This window comes from Tarenaya hassleriana, unplaced genomic scaffold, assembly GCF_000463585.1.
Source record: "Tarenaya hassleriana unplaced genomic scaffold, ASM46358v1 Cleome14, whole genome shotgun sequence".
Classification (NCBI taxonomy): domain Eukaryota; kingdom Viridiplantae; phylum Streptophyta; class Magnoliopsida; order Brassicales; family Cleomaceae; genus Tarenaya; species Tarenaya hassleriana.
The window spans coordinates 1,295,037-1,312,417 of NW_010964598.1; the positions used below are offsets into that span (position 1 = coordinate 1,295,037).

Here is a 17,381-nt window from a genome sequence, read left to right on the forward strand (position 1 = left end):
TCTTTCCCCCAAATTCCAAATATTATTTCAAGCATATTAATTCATTGTTTTACCCAGAAAAAAAAAAGATTCCTTCATGATCTCCACGGAGAGATCACGCATGGAACGTAAGGTTTTGTTTTTTCCTTGCATTTCATCGATTGCTTATGCAAATTCCAGCAAATGATTTTCATGCATGCATTTCTTAAATGATGTCTGGATTCGAATTCTTGGAGGCATATGAGAAATTCGGTGGATGAGAAAAAAAAAAGAAATAGAAGAAATCTCGTGGGGATTCCAACGTGCAGACCAAACCTTCTTTCTTTTAATTTATCAGAAGACATGCATGCCACGCCATTCTTGTTAAGCTAAGTTAATGTCGGATTTGATGATTAAAAAAAAAAATGTTGCCCTCCACAGATTGTCCTTCAACGCCCAAGCAGGATCTCTGATTTGAGGGTTTCGCCTTTGCAGCGGCGGCCATGTTAGCAAAGCTCGGAAAGAAGTTCGACTCGCCCGAGGTAAGCTTGAAGAGACCCGCTCTCTCCCCCTGTCATGTTTGTTCAGGGAGGCTGTCCTGTCTGATGAATGAGTGCTTATATCTACTACCTTTGAATTGTTTCTTCTGCAGTCGAGCTATGTTTCGTCTGAGAAGCCGAAAGAATCTGCTCTCTGTGCCCAGCCCTTTGATAACATTCATCAATCTCAGCAATCCCAAAAAGACTTGCAGAAGCAGAAGTTCAACCCCAAGATGATCGATCATTTGGTAAAACCAGAGCCGGCCGGATTCAGCAATCATCATCGTCCTGTTCCGAGCCCGAAGATCCCGCCATCGTCACCTGGTCCCAACATGACCGAGTCGCTTATGACCACAACCATAACCACAAAGCCCATCAACAACAACAACAACAGTAACTTGAGTTCAAGGAGCAACAGCATTGACAGCACCTCCTCTGCTCCGTCAAAGCCCCACACAGGCGGAGACATAAGGTGGGATGCTGTGAACATGCTGAAATCCAGAGGCATCCAACTCGGGATTAGCGATTTCCGCCTTCTGAAACGGCTCGGGTATGGAGATATCGGCAGTGTTTATCTGGTCGAGCTTAGAGGGACGGACACGTACTTCGCCATGAAGGTGATGGACAAAGCTTCTCTCGCTAGCCGGAACAAGCTTTTACGAGCTCAGACAGAGAGGGAGATCTTGTCTCTGCTCGATCACCCGTTCTTGCCCACTCTGTACACACACTTCGAGACCGACAAGTTCTATTGCTTGGTCATGGAGTTCTGCAGTGGCGGCAATCTCTATTCCTTGAGACAGAAGCAACCCAACAAGTTCTTCACAGAAGATGCGGCAAGGTCAGTACTTTTTAGAAAACAGAGTTAGACTTAGACCCACAACACCGAACCAAATCAATCACCTGAAGAACATCACAATGGGAGATTAGGATCATCTGATACATGATTAGGGTTTTGATTTTTCTGTGGCAGGTTCTTTGCATCGGAAGTGCTATTGGCATTGGAATACTTACACATGCTAGGAATCGTGTACCGAGATCTGAAGCCAGAGAACGTTCTCGTCAGAGACGACGGTCACATTATGCTCTCCGATTTCGATTTATCCCTCCGATGCTCCGTCAATCCAACCCTCGTCAAATCTTCCTCCGTCCACGCCGGCGGAAGCGGCGGCCGATCCTCCGGAATCCTCGAAGATGATGCGGCGGTGCAAGGATGTATCCAGCCGTCGGCGTTCTTCCCCAGGATCCTCCAATCGTCGAAGAAGAACCGAAAAGCGAAATCCGATTTCGGGATATTCGTCAACGGATCGTTGCCGGAATTGATGGCGGAGCCGACAAACGTCAGATCGATGTCCTTTGTCGGAACCCACGAGTATTTGGCGCCGGAGATCATCCGAGGCGAAGGCCATGGAAGCGCCGTCGACTGGTGGACCTTCGGGATCTTCATCTACGAGCTCCTCCACGGAACGACGCCGTTTAAGGGACAAGGGAACAGAGCGACGCTCTACAACGTGATAGGGCTACCGCTGAAATTCCCGGAATACCCTCAGGTGAGCTCGGCGGCGAGGGACCTGATCAAGGGCCTTCTGGTAAAAGAGCCTCACAAGAGGATCGCGTACAAGCGAGGAGCGACGGAGATAAAGCAGCACCCATTCTTCGAAGGAGTGAATTGGGCTCTGATCCGGAGCGCGACGCCGCCAAATGTGCCGGAGCCGGTGGACTTCTCCTGTTACACGACCAAGGAAAAGGACTCCTCGCCAGCGATCATGGCGGTCGCCGGGAAGAAAACTACGACGCACGGCGGTGAAAAAGACAACGGCGGTGGTAATAGTGATCCTAGCGATGATCCAGATTACATTAAATTTGAATACTTTTAGCAAATATGGTTTTTTTAATTAAAACCATATTCTTGGATTTAAAAATATTCTTTTTTTATTACTGAATTTGTAGAAAATGGAAATACACATTGTTTCATTGTTTTGTCTTCGTATCATTAGAATACAACTTTGTTTTATTTCTCGGATTCTTTTATTTTGTGTAAATTATTAATGTAATGTAATCATATATTTGTATCCGAGTCACATCTATTTATAGTCAAAGTCAACCCTTTGTTTTCTCATATTGTGGTTCTAGTTACAGCTACACGTAAGTATACGACGCTTTTGGATCTGACACGTGTGTTTCATGAAAGACACGTGTCAAGATGCAGAAAGTTCATAAGATCAGAGCACGAGATATGAGTAGATTAGATTTGAGTTTTACTACGGAACAGAATAAGACTCGAGAGAGAAGAACAGGGAAAGATGTCGGGAGCGCAGGGAGCGGAGCCGAAGGGATCGGAGACGGCGACGATGTACGAGTCCGTACAGGGAGGAGAGAACAAGACAAAGCTGGACATACGGTCAAAGGAAGACGAAGGCGGTATTCAGGTCGACACTCTCCAAGACAAACTCCCCGACGCCGCCGGAAAAGGTGGTCCCGTCTTCGGCGCCGGCAAATACGACAACAAGCAGGATCTCGGCGTCACCGGAACCGGCTAAGCGCTCTACCCATGCATATATGAATATGTGTATATAGATGCATGACTCGTTCGTGTCCGAAGAATAAGAGGGCGTATGCATGCATATCTCTGCACTGGATTGCGTATGTTGAAAAATAAATCTTGATAAACTGTATCTCAAAGGTATCGAGGGAGACTCATGAGAGGCGTTGGATTATACAAAAATCGTGGCCTTTCTCTATTTCACTTCCAAATTCCAAATTCCCGAGACTTTTCACTGAAACAGAATTTTTTTTATAATCCGAAATTTTACCTGACCCAACTATTATCTCTTAAAAGATAAGATTTTTTGGAAGAAGTCTATGGAAATGTCCTACTCAAAATAAAAATTTAAATCGGGTTAGAAACTTTGCTTCTTTTTTTACCGCGAACTTTGTTGTTGTTTTTTTTTAAAAAAAAAAAACCGCGAACGGATATCTTGGATCACTGAATTCGTAGTCGTGGTTAGTTCTTTTGATATATATATATATACACACATATTTCTCTGTTTTTTATTTTTTATTTTTTATTTTTTATTTTTAAAATATAGCCCTTTGCATCACTGCATGGATATTGACGAGTGTGTGTATATATATATAATTCATGAATCAAATCTAACTTCTGTAAAAGATATAGTAAAATTCGTTAGGTCGTGAAAAGAAAAGAAAAAATCAAGCAGGCTGCCAAATACGGTTGAATTGATTATCATTTCATTCAGATCGGGGAATGACGATAAGAAATGTGGCCCAATTATTTCATACGAAAGCCCATTAGGCCCATAGTTACAATAAGAAACGTGGCCCAATTATTTCACACGAAAGGTCTGATAATAGGTTAGTGGACTTGGTGTCTTCTGTTGCGGAATGAATTCGAGATTTAATATCCAAACGGCTTATTTAATTTTAATTGGTTCGATTTAATTTGGTTATAATTTGGTAACAGTATAACCGAACCGTTTGCCAATCCAGGCATGGTTTTATTATTTATGGTTGAGATTAAATGATGAGTATTTGATAGTCAATATCTTTATTTATTTATGGTTTGAATGTTAAGAAATGACAATTGATTTATTTATTTTTTTGAAAGAAATAGACCGTATCCTAATAGACGGTTTTAATTGAGTATTTTAAATCGAACATCGAATCTTTGAATTTGAGAGATGAATTTGAATTAATTTTATTATTGTTGAAGCAATCAAACGTGTTCCGTTAAAATTTTAAAGGGGTTCTGACCATTTAAAATAAAGCGGGTGGGCTCTTTGACTTTTGAAAGACAAATAAGTTAACCACAAGAAAACTGGAAAGACCGTCGTTGAAAAAATCCCCTCCAGTTATTACGTTTACGTCTCCGACTTCACACTGTAGAATTCGAGAATTCTCTGCTCTTCCATGGCGACGTCTTTCTTCTTATCCATCTTCAGCTTCTTCGTCGTCTTCTTCAGAAGATTACGCTGTCTCCTTCGGTTTCGGAAGAGGACGGAGACGCAAATGTTTCAGCAGCCTTCTGGTTTTCCCAACTCAGTTTCTCCTTCGCCGTCGCGATCTGTGTGGAAGTACGACGTTTTCCTCAGTTTCAGAGGGGAAGATGTCCGAAGAGGATTCCTCAGCCATCTCTACAGAGCTCTCACCGACAGTGGGATCCACGTCTTCCGCGACGACAAGGCACTCCGGCGAGGGGATTTCATCGGCCCAGCTCTCTCCGAAGCCATCGAAGAGTCACGAATCGCCATTGTTGTGCTCTCAGAGAGTTACCCGAACTCTCACTGGTGCTTACGAGAGCTTTTGCACATCACCGACTGCGCCGAGAAGAAACGCCTCGAATTGGTTCCGGTTTTCTACAACATCGACGTGAAGAGGCAGAACCGGAGTTTCAACAGGGCCTTAGCCGAGCATGAACTAAGGTTTGGTCTCGAGACTGTGGAGAGATGGAGAAAGGCTTTGGCTCAAGTTGGGAGGATTTCTGGATGGGATTCCAGGAACTGGTGAGAGCGCAGCAGAATTCTGATCTGAAATCCTGAAATTGCTCTGTTTTGGGTATGAACAGTTGCATCTATCTTTAGTCTTGTGGTTACAATTTCTTATCTGCTTCGATGCAGGAGAGAGGAATCAGATCTCATCCAGGAGCTTGTTCAAGATCTTTCCAACAGGTTATTCTTGGTGTCACCAAGTGAATCCGGCGAGTTTGTCGGGATGAGTTCCCACATGAGAAGGATACAACCTCTGTTAAACTTGAACTCTGAAGATGTCCGAATGGTAGGAATCTGGGGAATGGGTGGCGTAGGTAAGACCACAGTTGCGAAGTTCATCTTCGAAATCCTCTCGAACAAGTTTCAATGCTCTTGCTTGTTAGAGAACGTGAAAGGAAAGTTCAGACAACATGGTCCTTCGCAATTACGCGAGAAAATTCTATCGAAAATCTTCAGAAGGAAGGACCTGAACATAAGCGGCGATGACAATAGTAATGGTGCCGTGAAGCGATGGCTCCGGAACAGAAAGGTTCTCCTTGTTCTAGATGATGTCGACGACATAGAACAACTACAAGAACTGGCTGGAAGTTCCGACTGGTTTGGACCAGGAAGCAGAATCATCATAACCACTCGGGACAAACGTGTGTTAGAGCAGCATGATGTGGAACACATATACGAAGTTGAGCCCCTTGTGTCTGATCAAGCACTTCAGCTCTTCAGCAACCATGCATTCAGACAACCTCGTCCGCACAAAGATTTCAGAACGCTTGCCATTGATGTTGTTGATCAACTCGGTGGTCTTCCGTTAGCTCTCAAACTCATCGGTGCATCTCTATATCGCCGTGACATATCGTATTGGCAGGACAAATTGGCTATACTGAAGAATAATCTTGATAACTCCATCTCAAAGGTATTGAGGGAGAGTTATGATGCATTGGATAAGCAAGAGAAAACGGTTTTTCTTCACGTTGCCTGCTGTTTCAATGGCGAGGATGTGGACAAGGTTAAAGAAGTGTTAGACCTTTTCATAGTGTCTCCCGGACGTCAGCCTCTGCCTTGCACACCGGGCATTGTGGCTTTGGTGGAGAAGTGTCTGATCACTGTTTCGAACGAGAAGAGGATACGGGTTCATGATCTACTCCAAGATTTGGCAAGGGATATTATTTGCAAAGAAAAACACCCGAGAAAACGTAGGATTCTATGGGATTCTGACGATATCCGTTACTTGTTCTCTGAAAATGCGGTAAGAAGAGAATGTCGTCTCGTACATTTGCTCCATCTCTGCTTGTCTTATCCTTTTATTCTGTTTCATTAGGGGCCTGAAGCAATCGAAGTCGAAAGCATATTTCTCAAGATCACTGAAGAAGAGGAGCTTCATATACATCCCGAGATCTTTAAGAAGATGTTCAATCTCAAGTTGCTCAAGTTTTATGGGGATTCCGACATCAAAAGGAACCAGATAAGTATGCCCTGTGATCTAGACTACCTCCCTAGGCTGAGATATCTTCACTGGGATGCTTACTGTCTGAAATCGCTCCCCGCTCAATTCTCTACCGTATATCTCGTCGAACTCAATCTGACAAACAGTTCGGTTCAAACACTTTGGAATGGAACTCAGGTGTTGTTACCTTGCAACCCTTTTGAAAGGGGATTTGTCTGTTCATCTAACCATTTAGAGAGATTTCTTTCTTCCTTGTACGACAGGAACTTGGTAATCTGAGGAGGATGAATCTCAATGGATGCAAGAACCTCGTCGAAATCCCGGATCTTTCAAAGGCTACGAATCTGGAGAAGTTAAAGATGTGTCACTGTCGAAGCTTGGTCGAGATTCCTTCTTCCCTCGGCCATCTCGCCAAACTCGTCCTACTCGAGCTTAGCTACTGCAAGAAGCTCAAGAATCTCCCGAAAAACATCAACTTGAGGTCCCTCAAAACCCTCCATCTCGACGGATGCTCTTCTATAAACGATTTCCCGTCGGGTCTAGAAGATGTCGAGGACTTGTGGCTTGACCAGACAGCAATTGAGGAAGTGCCACCGTCGGTCCAGAGCCTATCACGGCTCGCGTCATTGAGTATGACAGGGTGTAAGAGACTGAAGAATCTTCCGGACACCATCAAGGACATGGATTCACTCTCATGCCTCAGACTAGGTGACTGTCCGAACATCACATTGTTCCCAGAGGTCGGGAGTAACATAGAGTCACTGGTCCTGAACAGAACATCGATAGAAGTACCTTCAACCGTATTCGTTAGCTCGAGGCTTATGTACCTTAACATGGAAGGTTGCAAAAGGCTCAGGAACTTGCCACCTGCGTGGAGGAACCAGACGCATCTAAAGTTCATCTTTGTTCCTAATATCGGACATTCGACGAGATCGTCACGTTCGTATACGTTAGAGCAACAGCATGTCCTGTCTCGGTTGGGAAAGTTCATCTTTCGGTATGTGTTCCCTTTAGAACATCAAACGACATGTTTCTTCTGCGTTTTTGTCATGCTTTTTTTTTTTTTTTTTGCAGCTTCATATTGATGTATACTAGAAACGTTTAATCATATTTCTTCCATACATGGCAGGAGCTTGGAGATTTAGGGGCCGATTGGTCGCACCCTGCTATCCACAAATGGAACGGTTGCGGTTTCTGGCGGGTGATAGCGGTTACGAAAGTGAATGGTTAAATAAACGCAATCGCAACCAAATTTTAAGAATCAAAATGCCGTTTTTTTTGTATGTTTGGGTAACGATTTCCAACGTTTTAATTAAAAGACCAAAATACCCTTTCTAAAAATTTAAACAAAAAAACTAAATCTCTCCATTCTCTCTTTCTAGCGTCATCTTTTCCATAACTCATTTCTCTTCTTCTATCGATTAGGGTTTTGTCTTCCCTGGAATTCGCCGGAAACTCGTTAGACCTCATCATCCCTGTCGTCTCCAGGTACGTCTGTTTGAATCCTATGGTTTCTTTTCTTCGTTTTGTTTTCCTGTTTCCGATTTCTCCTTATAGATCTGTTTGAATCCTATGGTTTTCTTTTTAGTTTAGGGACAAACTTGCTTTCATCTCTTCATACTTTTCACATATCTCGATTTAGAAAATAGAAATATGTTTTGTTTCTAGGTTCATATTAGGATGAGCTTTCTGAACAAATGGGGATCGATTTTTTCTGAGTTATTTTGTCGATCTCACATTAGGATCAACCCAAGGACGAGAAGTAAAACCTCAAAGAACTCAGTGGAAAGCTCTTCCAAAACATCTCCAGCGTCAGTTTTCGATCTTAGAATTTCGTCCAACACTCCGTTCTGTTTGTTTGTAATTATGTTCATTTTGTCTAAATATTTTGGCCATCTTTTTCTACTTCTGTCTGAATTCTCCACCAATTCCAGTTTCAGAGTTCAACCTTAACTTAAGTTCTTAGGCAGGATCTTGTTCATGGACTCATCATGATGCATGTACTTTTACACTTAGCATGATCCCTTTGAATCTATTCGTAAATTTAAATGGCAAATGTGCAACAATGTTTTGAATTCATTGGATAGGATTCTGGAACATGGACCCGTACATTAGGTTATGCAAAACTAGTTTAACATAGATTGAATTATTTTTAATATTTTTATGATAAAATTATTTTTAATTAAATATAAATTAAATTGATGGAACTTATATTTTAAAATATTTTTATATAATTATTTATAAATTATATAAAATAATTTCTATCAAATGATAATATAAAAATGAATTACAATTAATTTAAAAAATTATTTAAAATTCATGTACTTTTTAATAATTTATAACAAAATACAATTGTAAACGGTTACAACCATTCACTTCTAATCTTAGTTAACTGTAATAACCATCAACAACCATCTATCAAGTATCAACCATTCATAATCGTTACCAAACATTCTGAAAACGTTACTATCCACCCCTTCAATTGTAGCGGTACAATCAGTCAGATTTTTAAAAACGGTGAATCTTGAAAGCATTCAGAGAATTTGTGAAGGGTTTGGTATTGTTGCAAAGTTCGTGTTTCTAAGTATTTTTTGCCGTTTAAGTTCTATTGAATTACCCTTTTTTTTTTTACAATTGAGAAGTGCATGGGCGCTTCTCAATTGAGTCTCAAGTTATTATTGGGTCTATTGTGCCAAGATATAAAAACCCTTTCTTGTTCTTACTTCCATTCGATAATATTCATAATAATTCATGTATGTTAGATGATTTTTTTTAATATTGAAAATTTAATTTTTTCAACAACCAAATTCTCTCTTCGTGCATACGATACGAAAGTAGTTTCTAATTTTTTTTTCTTTGAGCTATGAATATTTTGAGTCTAAAATCCTAATAGATACGAGATCACAATTATTATAGATTTATAGGTGATATTTTCCAATACAATTATATTATACCCATTATAAAAAAAAAAGTCTATTCAAAATTTATCAAAAAGTTTTACTCTTTCATGAATATAATTATGAATTGTTATATATATGAAATAGTTAATAACCTTTTGTGATAATAATAGAGATAAATTTTTCATACTACAAGAAACCTTAGAAAATACACATCTTGATGTCTATAAATAAGACTATTATAAGAAACAAAATATACAAAAAAAAAGAATATTATTGTTTGAGTAATATGTATATCCGAGTTTATTGTATACCATTTATTTTAAAGGGCGAATCGAATATACTGAGATTTTACTATACATATTTGAGAAGCGTATTCTAATAAATCATTGGTTTTTTTAGGTAATGAAGATCTATACTAATCTCGGGGCCGGTAGCCATCCGATTGATTTAGAATATACGTTTCCTCTCTAAATTTGAAGTTCGAATTCAGGACGGAACATGCGTTTTGCACCTGAAAAAGTTGAACTATGGGTTAATAAATCATTGTTTAAAAAAATGATAACATGAGTTGAGATCATCTGTGATTTTGATACATTCCAACACATGTTGCGACTCGTATCCTGTCTTTTCTTAAAAATTTCCAACAAGGAAGGCATTCGACAAACGTCCCTGCAAAATAGCGAAGCTCACAAAAATATGCGAGATTCTTCATTCTTCGAAGTGGCCCCTTGATGAAGAACTCACCGAGTTTGCGTTCAGGCATGCCCTTTATATGTTTCACTCCATGTCGGGTGAGCAACTTCCTGTCCCTTGTCGTTATTATGATTCTACTTCCAGGACCAAACCAGTTCACGTCCTTAGCTAATGCATCCAACTGATTCTTATGGTCAATTCCATCAAGAACAATAAGAACCTTCTTGGACTGTAGCCTGTTCTTTATCGCACAGGCATCATCATTCGTTATCCTCTCTTCCTGCTGGAATGTCTTGGCCAGGAGATATTCCTGCAAACCGGAAGTGTTACGTACCGTGGAGATCTTCCCGACTTCATCTATGAAGCAATGCCAATCGAAATGGACTTTTGTCTCAACGTAAACAGCCCGGGCAAGCGTTGTCTTCCCTACTCCTTCCTTTCCCCAAATGCCCACCATCCGAACCTTTTTAGAAGCAGAAGTTAATTTCAACAATTTTTTTATATCTTCCTTGTAGCAGTTTATCTCTCCTGAGTTAACAGGATTGGTTTCTGGTTCCAAATTCAGTGCCTTGCCGACATCTTCAACAATATTCTGAATCATCTCCGACTCCTCGCAGCTACCCAATGAAAAACAGAACCATCCGTGAGAACTTTTGGAATCATAAATCCATTGTTGGGTGTATATATGTAAACATTTACATCAATCTCTTATAGTTCATCTCTAAAACAAGAAGAATGGAATCATCAAGCATTCATTCGCTTTATCACATAAAATGACAAAAATGAGAAATAAATAGATGAAGTCAGTGACAGTCTTCAGTTGTTTCTTTCCAAGAAAAGAAAACTCCCGCAACTTATATCGAGACACAAATCATTTCGTTCAAACAGTTATCAGGTATGTTTAGGAAGATATTAGGGATATCGGTAAGAAGTTCCCCGTGATTTTACAAATTTACATTATCTGTGAGCAAATTTTCTATTACGGAAGAGAAAAGGGAAAACTTTGAGAAACCACCCATCTAACTCTCAATTAACAGGGGCAGAAACAGGTTACAACAGCAACACCTCCCCTTCAAACTCTTACACATATTTTTTGGTCCATTTGATAAGTAGATACAATTTGATTCAGTAGATAGGTTATGTCATGGATATTAATATCCACTAAAATTGGAGTGGATATATATATATATGTCTATTTAATTATCTTAACTATTTTAGCTTTTGGACTATTAGAGGATGTCAAGGATTATTACCAGGTCTTAGAACAGTAGCCTGATTTCTCTGCTACCTGTCTTAAGGCCCCCTTCCACTTACGAATTTGGTCGGCCTTTGCGCTGCCATACATTTCAGCCTCCTCCATGTTGCCCTTAGATCTTAAGGCACGGAATTCCGCTTTGAGGATCCTGTTATGCTTCTTAAAGGCCTCTTTGAAACATCTTTTTTGGTATCTCACTTCACAAGGATCCACCTCATAGAAAACTGGTATTACTCTTTGCTGGAACTTCCTCTCGCATTCCAATATCTCAAGTAGCTCATCCAAACACCATTTTGAATGACCATAATGCTTAGAAATCACTATTACTGACACCCTTGATTCTCTTATGGAATTTTGGATTTTTTGACTGATGTTCATACCTGCCTGTAGCTCCTTGTCGTCCTTGAAAGTAGTATATCCTGCACACTTCAGCTCTCTGTAGAGATGGCTGACAAAGTTGGAACGGGTATCTTCCCCTCTGAAGCTGACGAAAACATCATACCTCCAGGTAAAAGGTGAAGGCCCGGAAGACATTTAACTGGAACAAAAGTACAATTATCAGCCAACAAAAGGGCTAAGCAGTGATTGATCTGAAATTGATCAATGCCTTTGACGATTTTTTCTGAACTTGAACAAGAACATAAGAACAAGTTTGTCACCCGCATCATTTTTTATACCGGAAGAACATCAGATTGACCTCAAGTTCATAGAGGTTTGCCATGAAATCGATCTGAACGAGTCCAGGTACAGCCTTTGACAATTGACCATTGACAAAACATGTTCATAGAAGTTTGCCATCAAATTGATCTGAAAGGTTCTAAGCAAAGCCTTTGACTACTGTCATAAGTCTCATTCGCCACTATAAAATCCAAGCCTGTTCTTGCTATTGCACCACGTTCAGTTCTGCTTATGTATTAAAATATTTGTGTCACAACTTTTCAAGTCACCCATTCATCTCATTCCTTAGGGTATCATGGCTTTAACACAAAGCACGCGGAAGACTCGTTCTGTCTTCTGATGATCAGACAAAGTTAGATTCTGGCTCCTAAACCAACCCATTTCATCCACCAAATTCAAATGCCAAAGCATTTCAAGTCTACTACTACGCCATCTCGATTAAAGTAATCACCTTTCGCCATCGATCCTCAGGAAAATGCGGCGTGCCCTTTCTTCTCTCTCTGAAGGAGTCAGATGAATATAGCAACCAACCTGCGTGGAACTTTCACATTTAGCTCCATAAAAAAGAAAACCCAGTTTTTTCGGAGAAAACAAAGCACCGCTCACTCAATTTTCAATCTCGTTGTTGTCCCCACGACACAGTTGAATGTTTCTGAAATGCAAGCATGAAACGCTCAACAGCAAAAGTATCATATGACACCCTTCCGCTTCTAAGAAAGACCAAACAGTGAAAGGGTCTCTCTCTCTCTCTGACATTTTCACGAACAGAGTATAGGCAATGCACTAACAAAAACTAAAATTTCACGGCATCCCATTTCATGCATCCTAGAAATTTGGGTTTATGAAAAATCATTCACAGACAAGAATCCTAGCGTCGATATGACGTAACCATGCAATACTATATGCGTATATCGGTGGAAAAAAACCGGAAATGGATTACTTTGCAGATCAGTCAACAACTAGTCTCCAAATGTTCTCAGTATCAACACTTCGCCAAACGAAAACACGCAATGCAACATAAAAAACCCTAATCATCTTAAAAGTCCTTCTGATTTCCCTTAAATTCTCCATAAATCCGAGAAATTGAAATGTCGAAGAAGAAAAAGATCAACATTGATAGATCAGATCTCTTCAGTCTCTGGCAATCGATGATGCTGTACCAGAAAGCCAGAAACGTGACCAATGCGTACTCACTCACCGCGTATGCGAGGCATCATCCGACGTGGATAATGAGTCGTTTTAAAACGCTCACGAGGACATTGACTTTAATCGTTTTTGCTGACGAAAGCTCTCTACTCATCGGAAGGGAAAACCTACTGTCGTTCGCAAACGGCACGCAGTTTAGATGGAGAGATCAAGACTAGGGAAGTTCACGCGCCTTTTGGAGCGTGAAACACACGACCCAAAATTTATCGACCATGGGCATAGTCCATTGGAAGTCCCTTTAAATCGTACCAAATAACTATATATTTATTGAATCGTGACCATATTCTGAATTTGAGATGAATTTATGACAATTACCCTCACTCCGGTATCATTTCAAGAGTTGTCTTTTAGTTAGTTTTTTATTTTGGATAACTAGATATCTTGGACGACATCCAAATTAATCGTATGTAATTAGAATATATCTTTCTCTTTAGTTTGAGATTGAATTCGAAACGGAACATACGTTTTTTCATTTCTATTTCACTGGTCGATTTACCCAAATTGAATTATTGTCATTTAGATAGTTCACAAACTAAATTTAGTAAATTATAAAACGATACGCATCGAATAAAATACAAAAATTCATGAATGAAAGACGAACCCAAATTTCTGGAAACAGTTTGCTGGTGGTTGTGCCAGGTTCCACAGCTTACAAAAGATACGATAGAACTGCAACATGAGATCATCACCACAAAGAGTTCATCATCAATTCTACTTGGAGAACTTGAGAAGGTTAACTTCATGCCCAAGGTACTGAAACGGGAACCTCTGAGAGACAGAACCAGCATTGCTTCCGACATCATGATGTTGATTGCCTGCTGTTTGATTGTTATTGTTGTCGCCATTGCTAGGACCGACTAGGGATTTCGCTTGTGTCTGCTGCTGAGGAATGGTCGCGGAAGAAGTAAGAAGCTTGTCCAAGAACGACCAATCTCCTCCATAGTTGTTGTTAGAAGTCAACCTAAGAAGATTCTGAGAGCATTCGAGGTCGGTTGTGCTGAATGGATGGGCTGTGACTGCTGCTGTTTCAGGGCATAAGAGTTGTGGGAGATGCATTGAGCTTTGTTGGTGGCTGAATGTGTTGGGGAAGCCATACAAAGGCTGGAGACCCGTTCTCCGGGTGATGGTATGATGATGATGATCGATAGGATGTGGAAATGATGAAGGGTTACATGGATTGGGATTCATGTGATGGTGATGATGATGATGATCATCGTCATGGGTTGTGGTCGTGTAGCGGTGGGGATGGTCTTCTTGGTCGGGTGTTTCTTGGAGAAAGCCTCTGAAATGGGCCTTTTTCTTGAAGACCCTGCACACTACCCACCCCTCTTCCTGCAATTCACGTTCACAACTAATATATATGATTCAAGCAGTTCATTATATATGGTGCAAGAACATCGACATTTTCGTGGTGATTCAAGGTGTGTGTGTATATATATATATATGGATGTATGTAAAAGTACCTGGATGTCGTTGTGAGAATCATCGAGGCGATACTCATGCATGATCCAATCGGTCTTGTGACCGTGAGGAGCACGACCGGTGTAGAAGACGAGGGTCTTGCGAAGGCCAATCTTCTTGGAAGTGCTCATATGGATGGCCTTGTCTCTGCCAGTTGCCTTCCAAAACCCGGCTGCTGTCGCTCGGTTTGTTCGTGTCCCCGTCGGGTACTTCTTGTCCTTGTGGCTGAAGAAGTACCACTCATTTTGATGGCCGGACCCTATCCTACATCTCTCTTCATTTACATACATACATACATATATACATATATATATCAGTTTTAGCTTGGGAAGAATCAAAGATTACCTCAGACAATTACCATTCTTGTAAAACACATAATTTAATTAAAGACACTTACTATGATGAATTAATAAATAACCTACGTTTTCATGTGTTATAGTAGTTTTCTGTTATCATCCCATGCGATTTAATTAATCCAATGAATATTATGATTTATACTGAATGTAATACGCGTAAATATATATAAGGAATCAAACTATCACTTTTCTATATATATTTTTAGTCTAGCAATAAAAAAAAAATATACATGATGATACACAATAAAGCTTAATATGTTATCAGAATTGAAAAATATCATATTATTATTATTATATGACGATGACTTGGTTTTCTTATTCCGAATGAATATGGGAATAATTAAGCTATGTGGGTTTCTTTGTTATACTGAAGTACAATATTGCTACGTAGTCATATATATGACGAAAACGATTGTATTTTGTCTGCTGTTAGCAGGCAAGAAAAAAAAATCAAAAGGACATGAATGAACAGAAAAGTTTGTCTCTTTCTTGATGGATGGATATATATATATACACATATATATATGTATGCATGGTTCCACGGGATTCCACAAAAACAGCAGAACCAAACATTTCACTGTCTGATAAAAAGGGCATAAACTAGATGCATGTTTTCATGAACATGCAGACAAAACCCTTAATTGGACAAATAACCAAAATCTGCGTCTTTGACCTTTGACATGTAACTTGTAGTCTTGTGCAGGCCAACTATACATATTCGCCATATTCACAAAAGGGTTTGTGTATCAAATCTATACCTCTATCAAGATATATAAATGAAAATACATATCTTTTTAATATTTAAATACATTGAAATTCGAGATATATTAATAGTTTCAGGCAACGCGTCTGATAATACTGCTAATTTGATCATGCAATAGAATATTATCAGATTTGAATTTGGTGGATTAGGTGATAATGATCGACAAACATACAAAGTGATACACAAGTGTGGGTAATTAGTAAACAAGTGTACCTTTAAGCTCCCAAGGCTCAAGCTTGTTGAGATCAACTTCTCTTATAACATCCAAATCAATTGGTTCGTAGGACACCTTCTTCTTGAGGTAATAGTAAAGAAGCTCCTCCTCGGTCGGATGAAACCGAAATCCAGGCGGCACACTCAGTTGTCCTGAAGATCCTATATCCATCCTCACTTCTCCTTAAGCAAATCAAGATATGGGTCCTTTTCCTCTTTGCCCTAGACAATATGCCAATTAACAATAATGTATTTCATATATGACACATAAAAGAATAGTAGACATGAATATTTCATGAGATACATCTCGGAAATCGGCTTTGTTTGATTGTAAGAACAGATGGCAAGTGATGCAAATCGGCGTTTTTCTACCATAAGAGTATATATACACCTCCATGTTTCACGCATGAAATAAAGAAATACTTCTATGTTCATAATGCATGGATAAGTTTTGTTACATGCATGTATGGCCATATATATTGTATACCTCTATTACAAAAACTACGTAAGATATCAAGATAAACACTAGATCTTTTAATGAATCTAAGAGACTAGGTTTGGGGTTCGAGTTTTCTAGATCCATAAAAAAAACCCTAGCTATAACATGTATGAGATTCATGCATGTACACATTGAAGAACAAACGCTAGCTTCAGGTATAAATCTTACATATAAGCACAAGTGTTCCAAAGAGAAAACAAGAAGCAGAGAACTGAACTCCGTTTGTGTGCTTAGAAGTTCCAGTCTCTTTCTTAGGTATAAGAGATTCAACATCCATAGATATGTTCTTGACAAATCAAAGCGATGAAATGGAAAACTGAGAATATGAAAAGAAAAAGCACATTTGTCTGTGTGTGCAGCCATATGTGCGTGTATCTATATATGCGTACATAGTGATGCAGATGACAATGATATATAGTCGGAAGAAATGGTAGGAAAACGAACCTTGGAGGCTGGGAAATCTTGCTTCTGTTACAGGCAAGAGGTAGAAGACAGTGAGAGAGAAGAGAGGCAAAGCAAGCAAAAGAGAGTTGTTTTGCAAAACAAGTGATATCTTAGCTTTGAGGGCACGGTGTTTAGGGTTTCTCTCTGTCCCTTTCTTCTTAGAGAGAGAGAGAGAGAGAGAGAGAGAGAGAGACGTGTGGGTTCTTTTATGGATCAGTGCCGAGATTATTTGCAAGAACTAATTTAAAAAACCGAAGTTGGTCTCACAGAAATACATGACAATTACTCCGAAAATCTATGTTGAATTCCACTATATACTCACATACGGCCTTTGTACATGTATAGCTAAACTATATAGTTATTGAATCGTGGCTATTTCACATCCGAAAACAAGATTTCGATCCACAACATCATAAATTAATATAACAAAAAAACAATAAATAAAATTTCACAATTTAAAATTTTTATTTTGA

At 39.6% G+C, this 17,381-nt stretch overlaps 5 protein-coding genes across 19 annotated transcripts; 3 read left to right on the forward strand and 2 right to left on the reverse strand.

Annotated features, from left to right (window-relative positions):
• The first annotated feature begins 6 nt into the window (after nt 1–6).
• On the forward strand, nt 7–2,510 carry LOC104808151 (serine/threonine-protein kinase AGC1-7). 3 transcript variants are annotated; one of them, XM_010533723.1, is made up of 4 exons: nt 7–112; nt 400–500; nt 611–1,335; nt 1,468–2,510. In XM_010533723.1, the coding sequence occupies exons 2-4, from the start codon at nt 462–464 to the stop codon at nt 2,369–2,371; spliced, it is 1,668 nt and encodes a 555-aa protein (XP_010532025.1). In that variant the 5' UTR covers nt 7–112; nt 400–461; the 3' UTR covers nt 2,372–2,510. The 3 variants fall into 3 exon arrangements, with proteins under 3 accessions (XP_010532025.1, XP_010532024.1, XP_010532023.1); XM_010533722.1 differs by having other exon boundaries at nt 7–107; XM_010533721.2 differs by lacking the exon at nt 7–112 and having other exon boundaries at nt 129–500.
• Nucleotides 2,511–2,745: 235 nt separating this feature from the next.
• Nucleotides 2,746–3,240, forward strand: LOC104808152. The gene has a single exon (XM_010533724.2). It carries the CDS (start codon nt 2,798–2,800, stop codon nt 3,032–3,034), a length of 237 nt encoding a protein of 78 aa, XP_010532026.1. The 5' UTR covers nt 2,746–2,797; the 3' UTR covers nt 3,035–3,240.
• A 1,107-nt stretch (nt 3,241–4,347) lies between these two features.
• LOC104808153 (protein SUPPRESSOR OF npr1-1, CONSTITUTIVE 1-like) lies at nt 4,348–8,429 on the forward strand. 6 transcript variants are annotated; one of them, XM_010533727.1, is made up of 7 exons: nt 4,348–5,014; nt 5,129–6,242; nt 6,315–6,617; nt 6,704–7,437; nt 7,570–7,730; nt 7,866–7,928; nt 8,183–8,429. In XM_010533727.1, the coding sequence occupies exons 1-5, from the start codon at nt 4,422–4,424 to the stop codon at nt 7,583–7,585; spliced, it is 2,760 nt and encodes a 919-aa protein (XP_010532029.1). In that variant the 5' UTR covers nt 4,348–4,421; the 3' UTR covers nt 7,586–7,730; nt 7,866–7,928; nt 8,183–8,429. The 6 variants fall into 6 exon arrangements, with proteins under 6 accessions (XP_010532029.1, XP_010532028.1, XP_010532031.1 ...); XM_010533726.1 differs by having other exon boundaries at nt 7,570–7,720; XM_010533729.1 differs by having other exon boundaries at nt 7,570–7,666.
• Nucleotides 8,430–9,839: 1,410 nt separating this feature from the next.
• LOC104808155 (TMV resistance protein N-like) lies at nt 9,840–13,249 on the reverse strand. 7 transcript variants are annotated; one of them, XM_010533735.2, is made up of 4 exons: nt 13,165–13,249; nt 12,418–12,497; nt 11,287–11,826; nt 9,840–10,650 (listed from the first exon to the last, which is right to left on the reverse strand). In XM_010533735.2, exons 3-4 carry the CDS (start codon nt 11,820–11,822, stop codon nt 9,915–9,917), a joined length of 1,272 nt encoding a protein of 423 aa, XP_010532037.1. In that variant the 5' UTR covers nt 11,823–11,826; nt 12,418–12,497; nt 13,165–13,249; the 3' UTR covers nt 9,840–9,914. The 7 variants fall into 7 exon arrangements, with proteins under 7 accessions (XP_010532037.1, XP_010532036.1, XP_010532038.1 ...); XM_010533734.2 differs by having other exon boundaries at nt 12,418–12,618; XM_010533736.2 differs by having other exon boundaries at nt 13,127–13,249.
• Nucleotides 13,250–13,770: 521 nt separating this feature from the next.
• LOC104808156 (protein SOMBRERO-like) lies at nt 13,771–16,994 on the reverse strand. Of its 2 annotated transcripts, none has more exons than XM_010533739.1 (4): nt 16,909–16,994; nt 15,966–16,187; nt 14,636–14,907; nt 13,771–14,504 (listed from the first exon to the last, which is right to left on the reverse strand). In XM_010533739.1, exons 2-4 carry the CDS (start codon nt 16,135–16,137, stop codon nt 13,884–13,886), a joined length of 1,065 nt encoding a protein of 354 aa, XP_010532041.1. In that variant the 5' UTR covers nt 16,138–16,187; nt 16,909–16,994; the 3' UTR covers nt 13,771–13,883. The 2 variants fall into 2 exon arrangements, with proteins under 2 accessions (XP_010532041.1, XP_010532040.1); XM_010533738.1 differs by lacking the exon at nt 16,909–16,994 and adding an exon at nt 16,633–16,827.
• Nucleotides 16,995–17,381: the final 387 nt, after the last annotated feature.

What these genes read in the sequence shown, in the direction of transcription:
- LOC104808151 (XM_010533723.1), top strand. Translation starts at nt 462, where the DNA reads ATGTTAGCAAAGCTCGGAAAGAAGTTCGACTCGCCCGAG. An exon ending in AGAAGTTCGACTCGCCCGAG is followed by an intron (nt 501 to 610) that starts GTAAGCTTGAAG and finishes TTTCTTCTGCAG; the next exon opens with TCGAGCTATGTTTCGTCTGA. An exon ending in TTCACAGAAGATGCGGCAAG is followed by an intron (nt 1,336 to 1,467) that starts GTCAGTACTTTT and finishes TTTCTGTGGCAG; the next exon opens with GTTCTTTGCATCGGAAGTGC.
- LOC104808152 (XM_010533724.2), top strand. Translation starts at nt 2,798, where the DNA reads ATGTCGGGAGCGCAGGGAGCGGAGCCGAAGGGATCGGAGACGGCGACG.
- LOC104808153 (XM_010533725.1), top strand. Translation starts at nt 4,422, where the DNA reads ATGGCGACGTCTTTCTTCTTATCCATCTTCAGCTTCTTCGTCGTCTTC. An exon ending in GGATGGGATTCCAGGAACTG is followed by an intron (nt 5,015 to 5,128) that starts GTGAGAGCGCAG and finishes GCTTCGATGCAG; the next exon opens with GAGAGAGGAATCAGATCTCA. An exon ending in ACTTGTTCTCTGAAAATGCG is followed by an intron (nt 6,243 to 6,314) that starts GTAAGAAGAGAA and finishes CTGTTTCATTAG; the next exon opens with GGGCCTGAAGCAATCGAAGT.
- LOC104808155 (XM_010533735.2), bottom strand. Translation starts at nt 11,822, where the DNA reads ATGTCTTCCGGGCCTTCACCTTTTACCTGGAGGTATGATGTTTTCGTC. An exon ending in GGCTACTGTTCTAAGACCTG is followed by an intron (nt 10,651 to 11,286) that starts GTAATAATCCTT and finishes TTCATTGGGTAG; the next exon opens with CTGCGAGGAGTCGGAGATGA.
- LOC104808156 (XM_010533739.1), bottom strand. Translation starts at nt 16,137, where the DNA reads ATGGATATAGGATCTTCAGGACAACTGAGTGTGCCGCCTGGATTTCGG. An exon ending in TGAGCCTTGGGAGCTTAAAG is followed by an intron (nt 14,908 to 15,965) that starts GTACACTTGTTT and finishes ATGTAAATGAAG; the next exon opens with AGAGATGTAGGATAGGGTCC. An exon ending in ATTCTCACAACGACATCCAG is followed by an intron (nt 14,505 to 14,635) that starts GTACTTTTACAT and finishes CGTGAATTGCAG; the next exon opens with GAAGAGGGGTGGGTAGTGTG.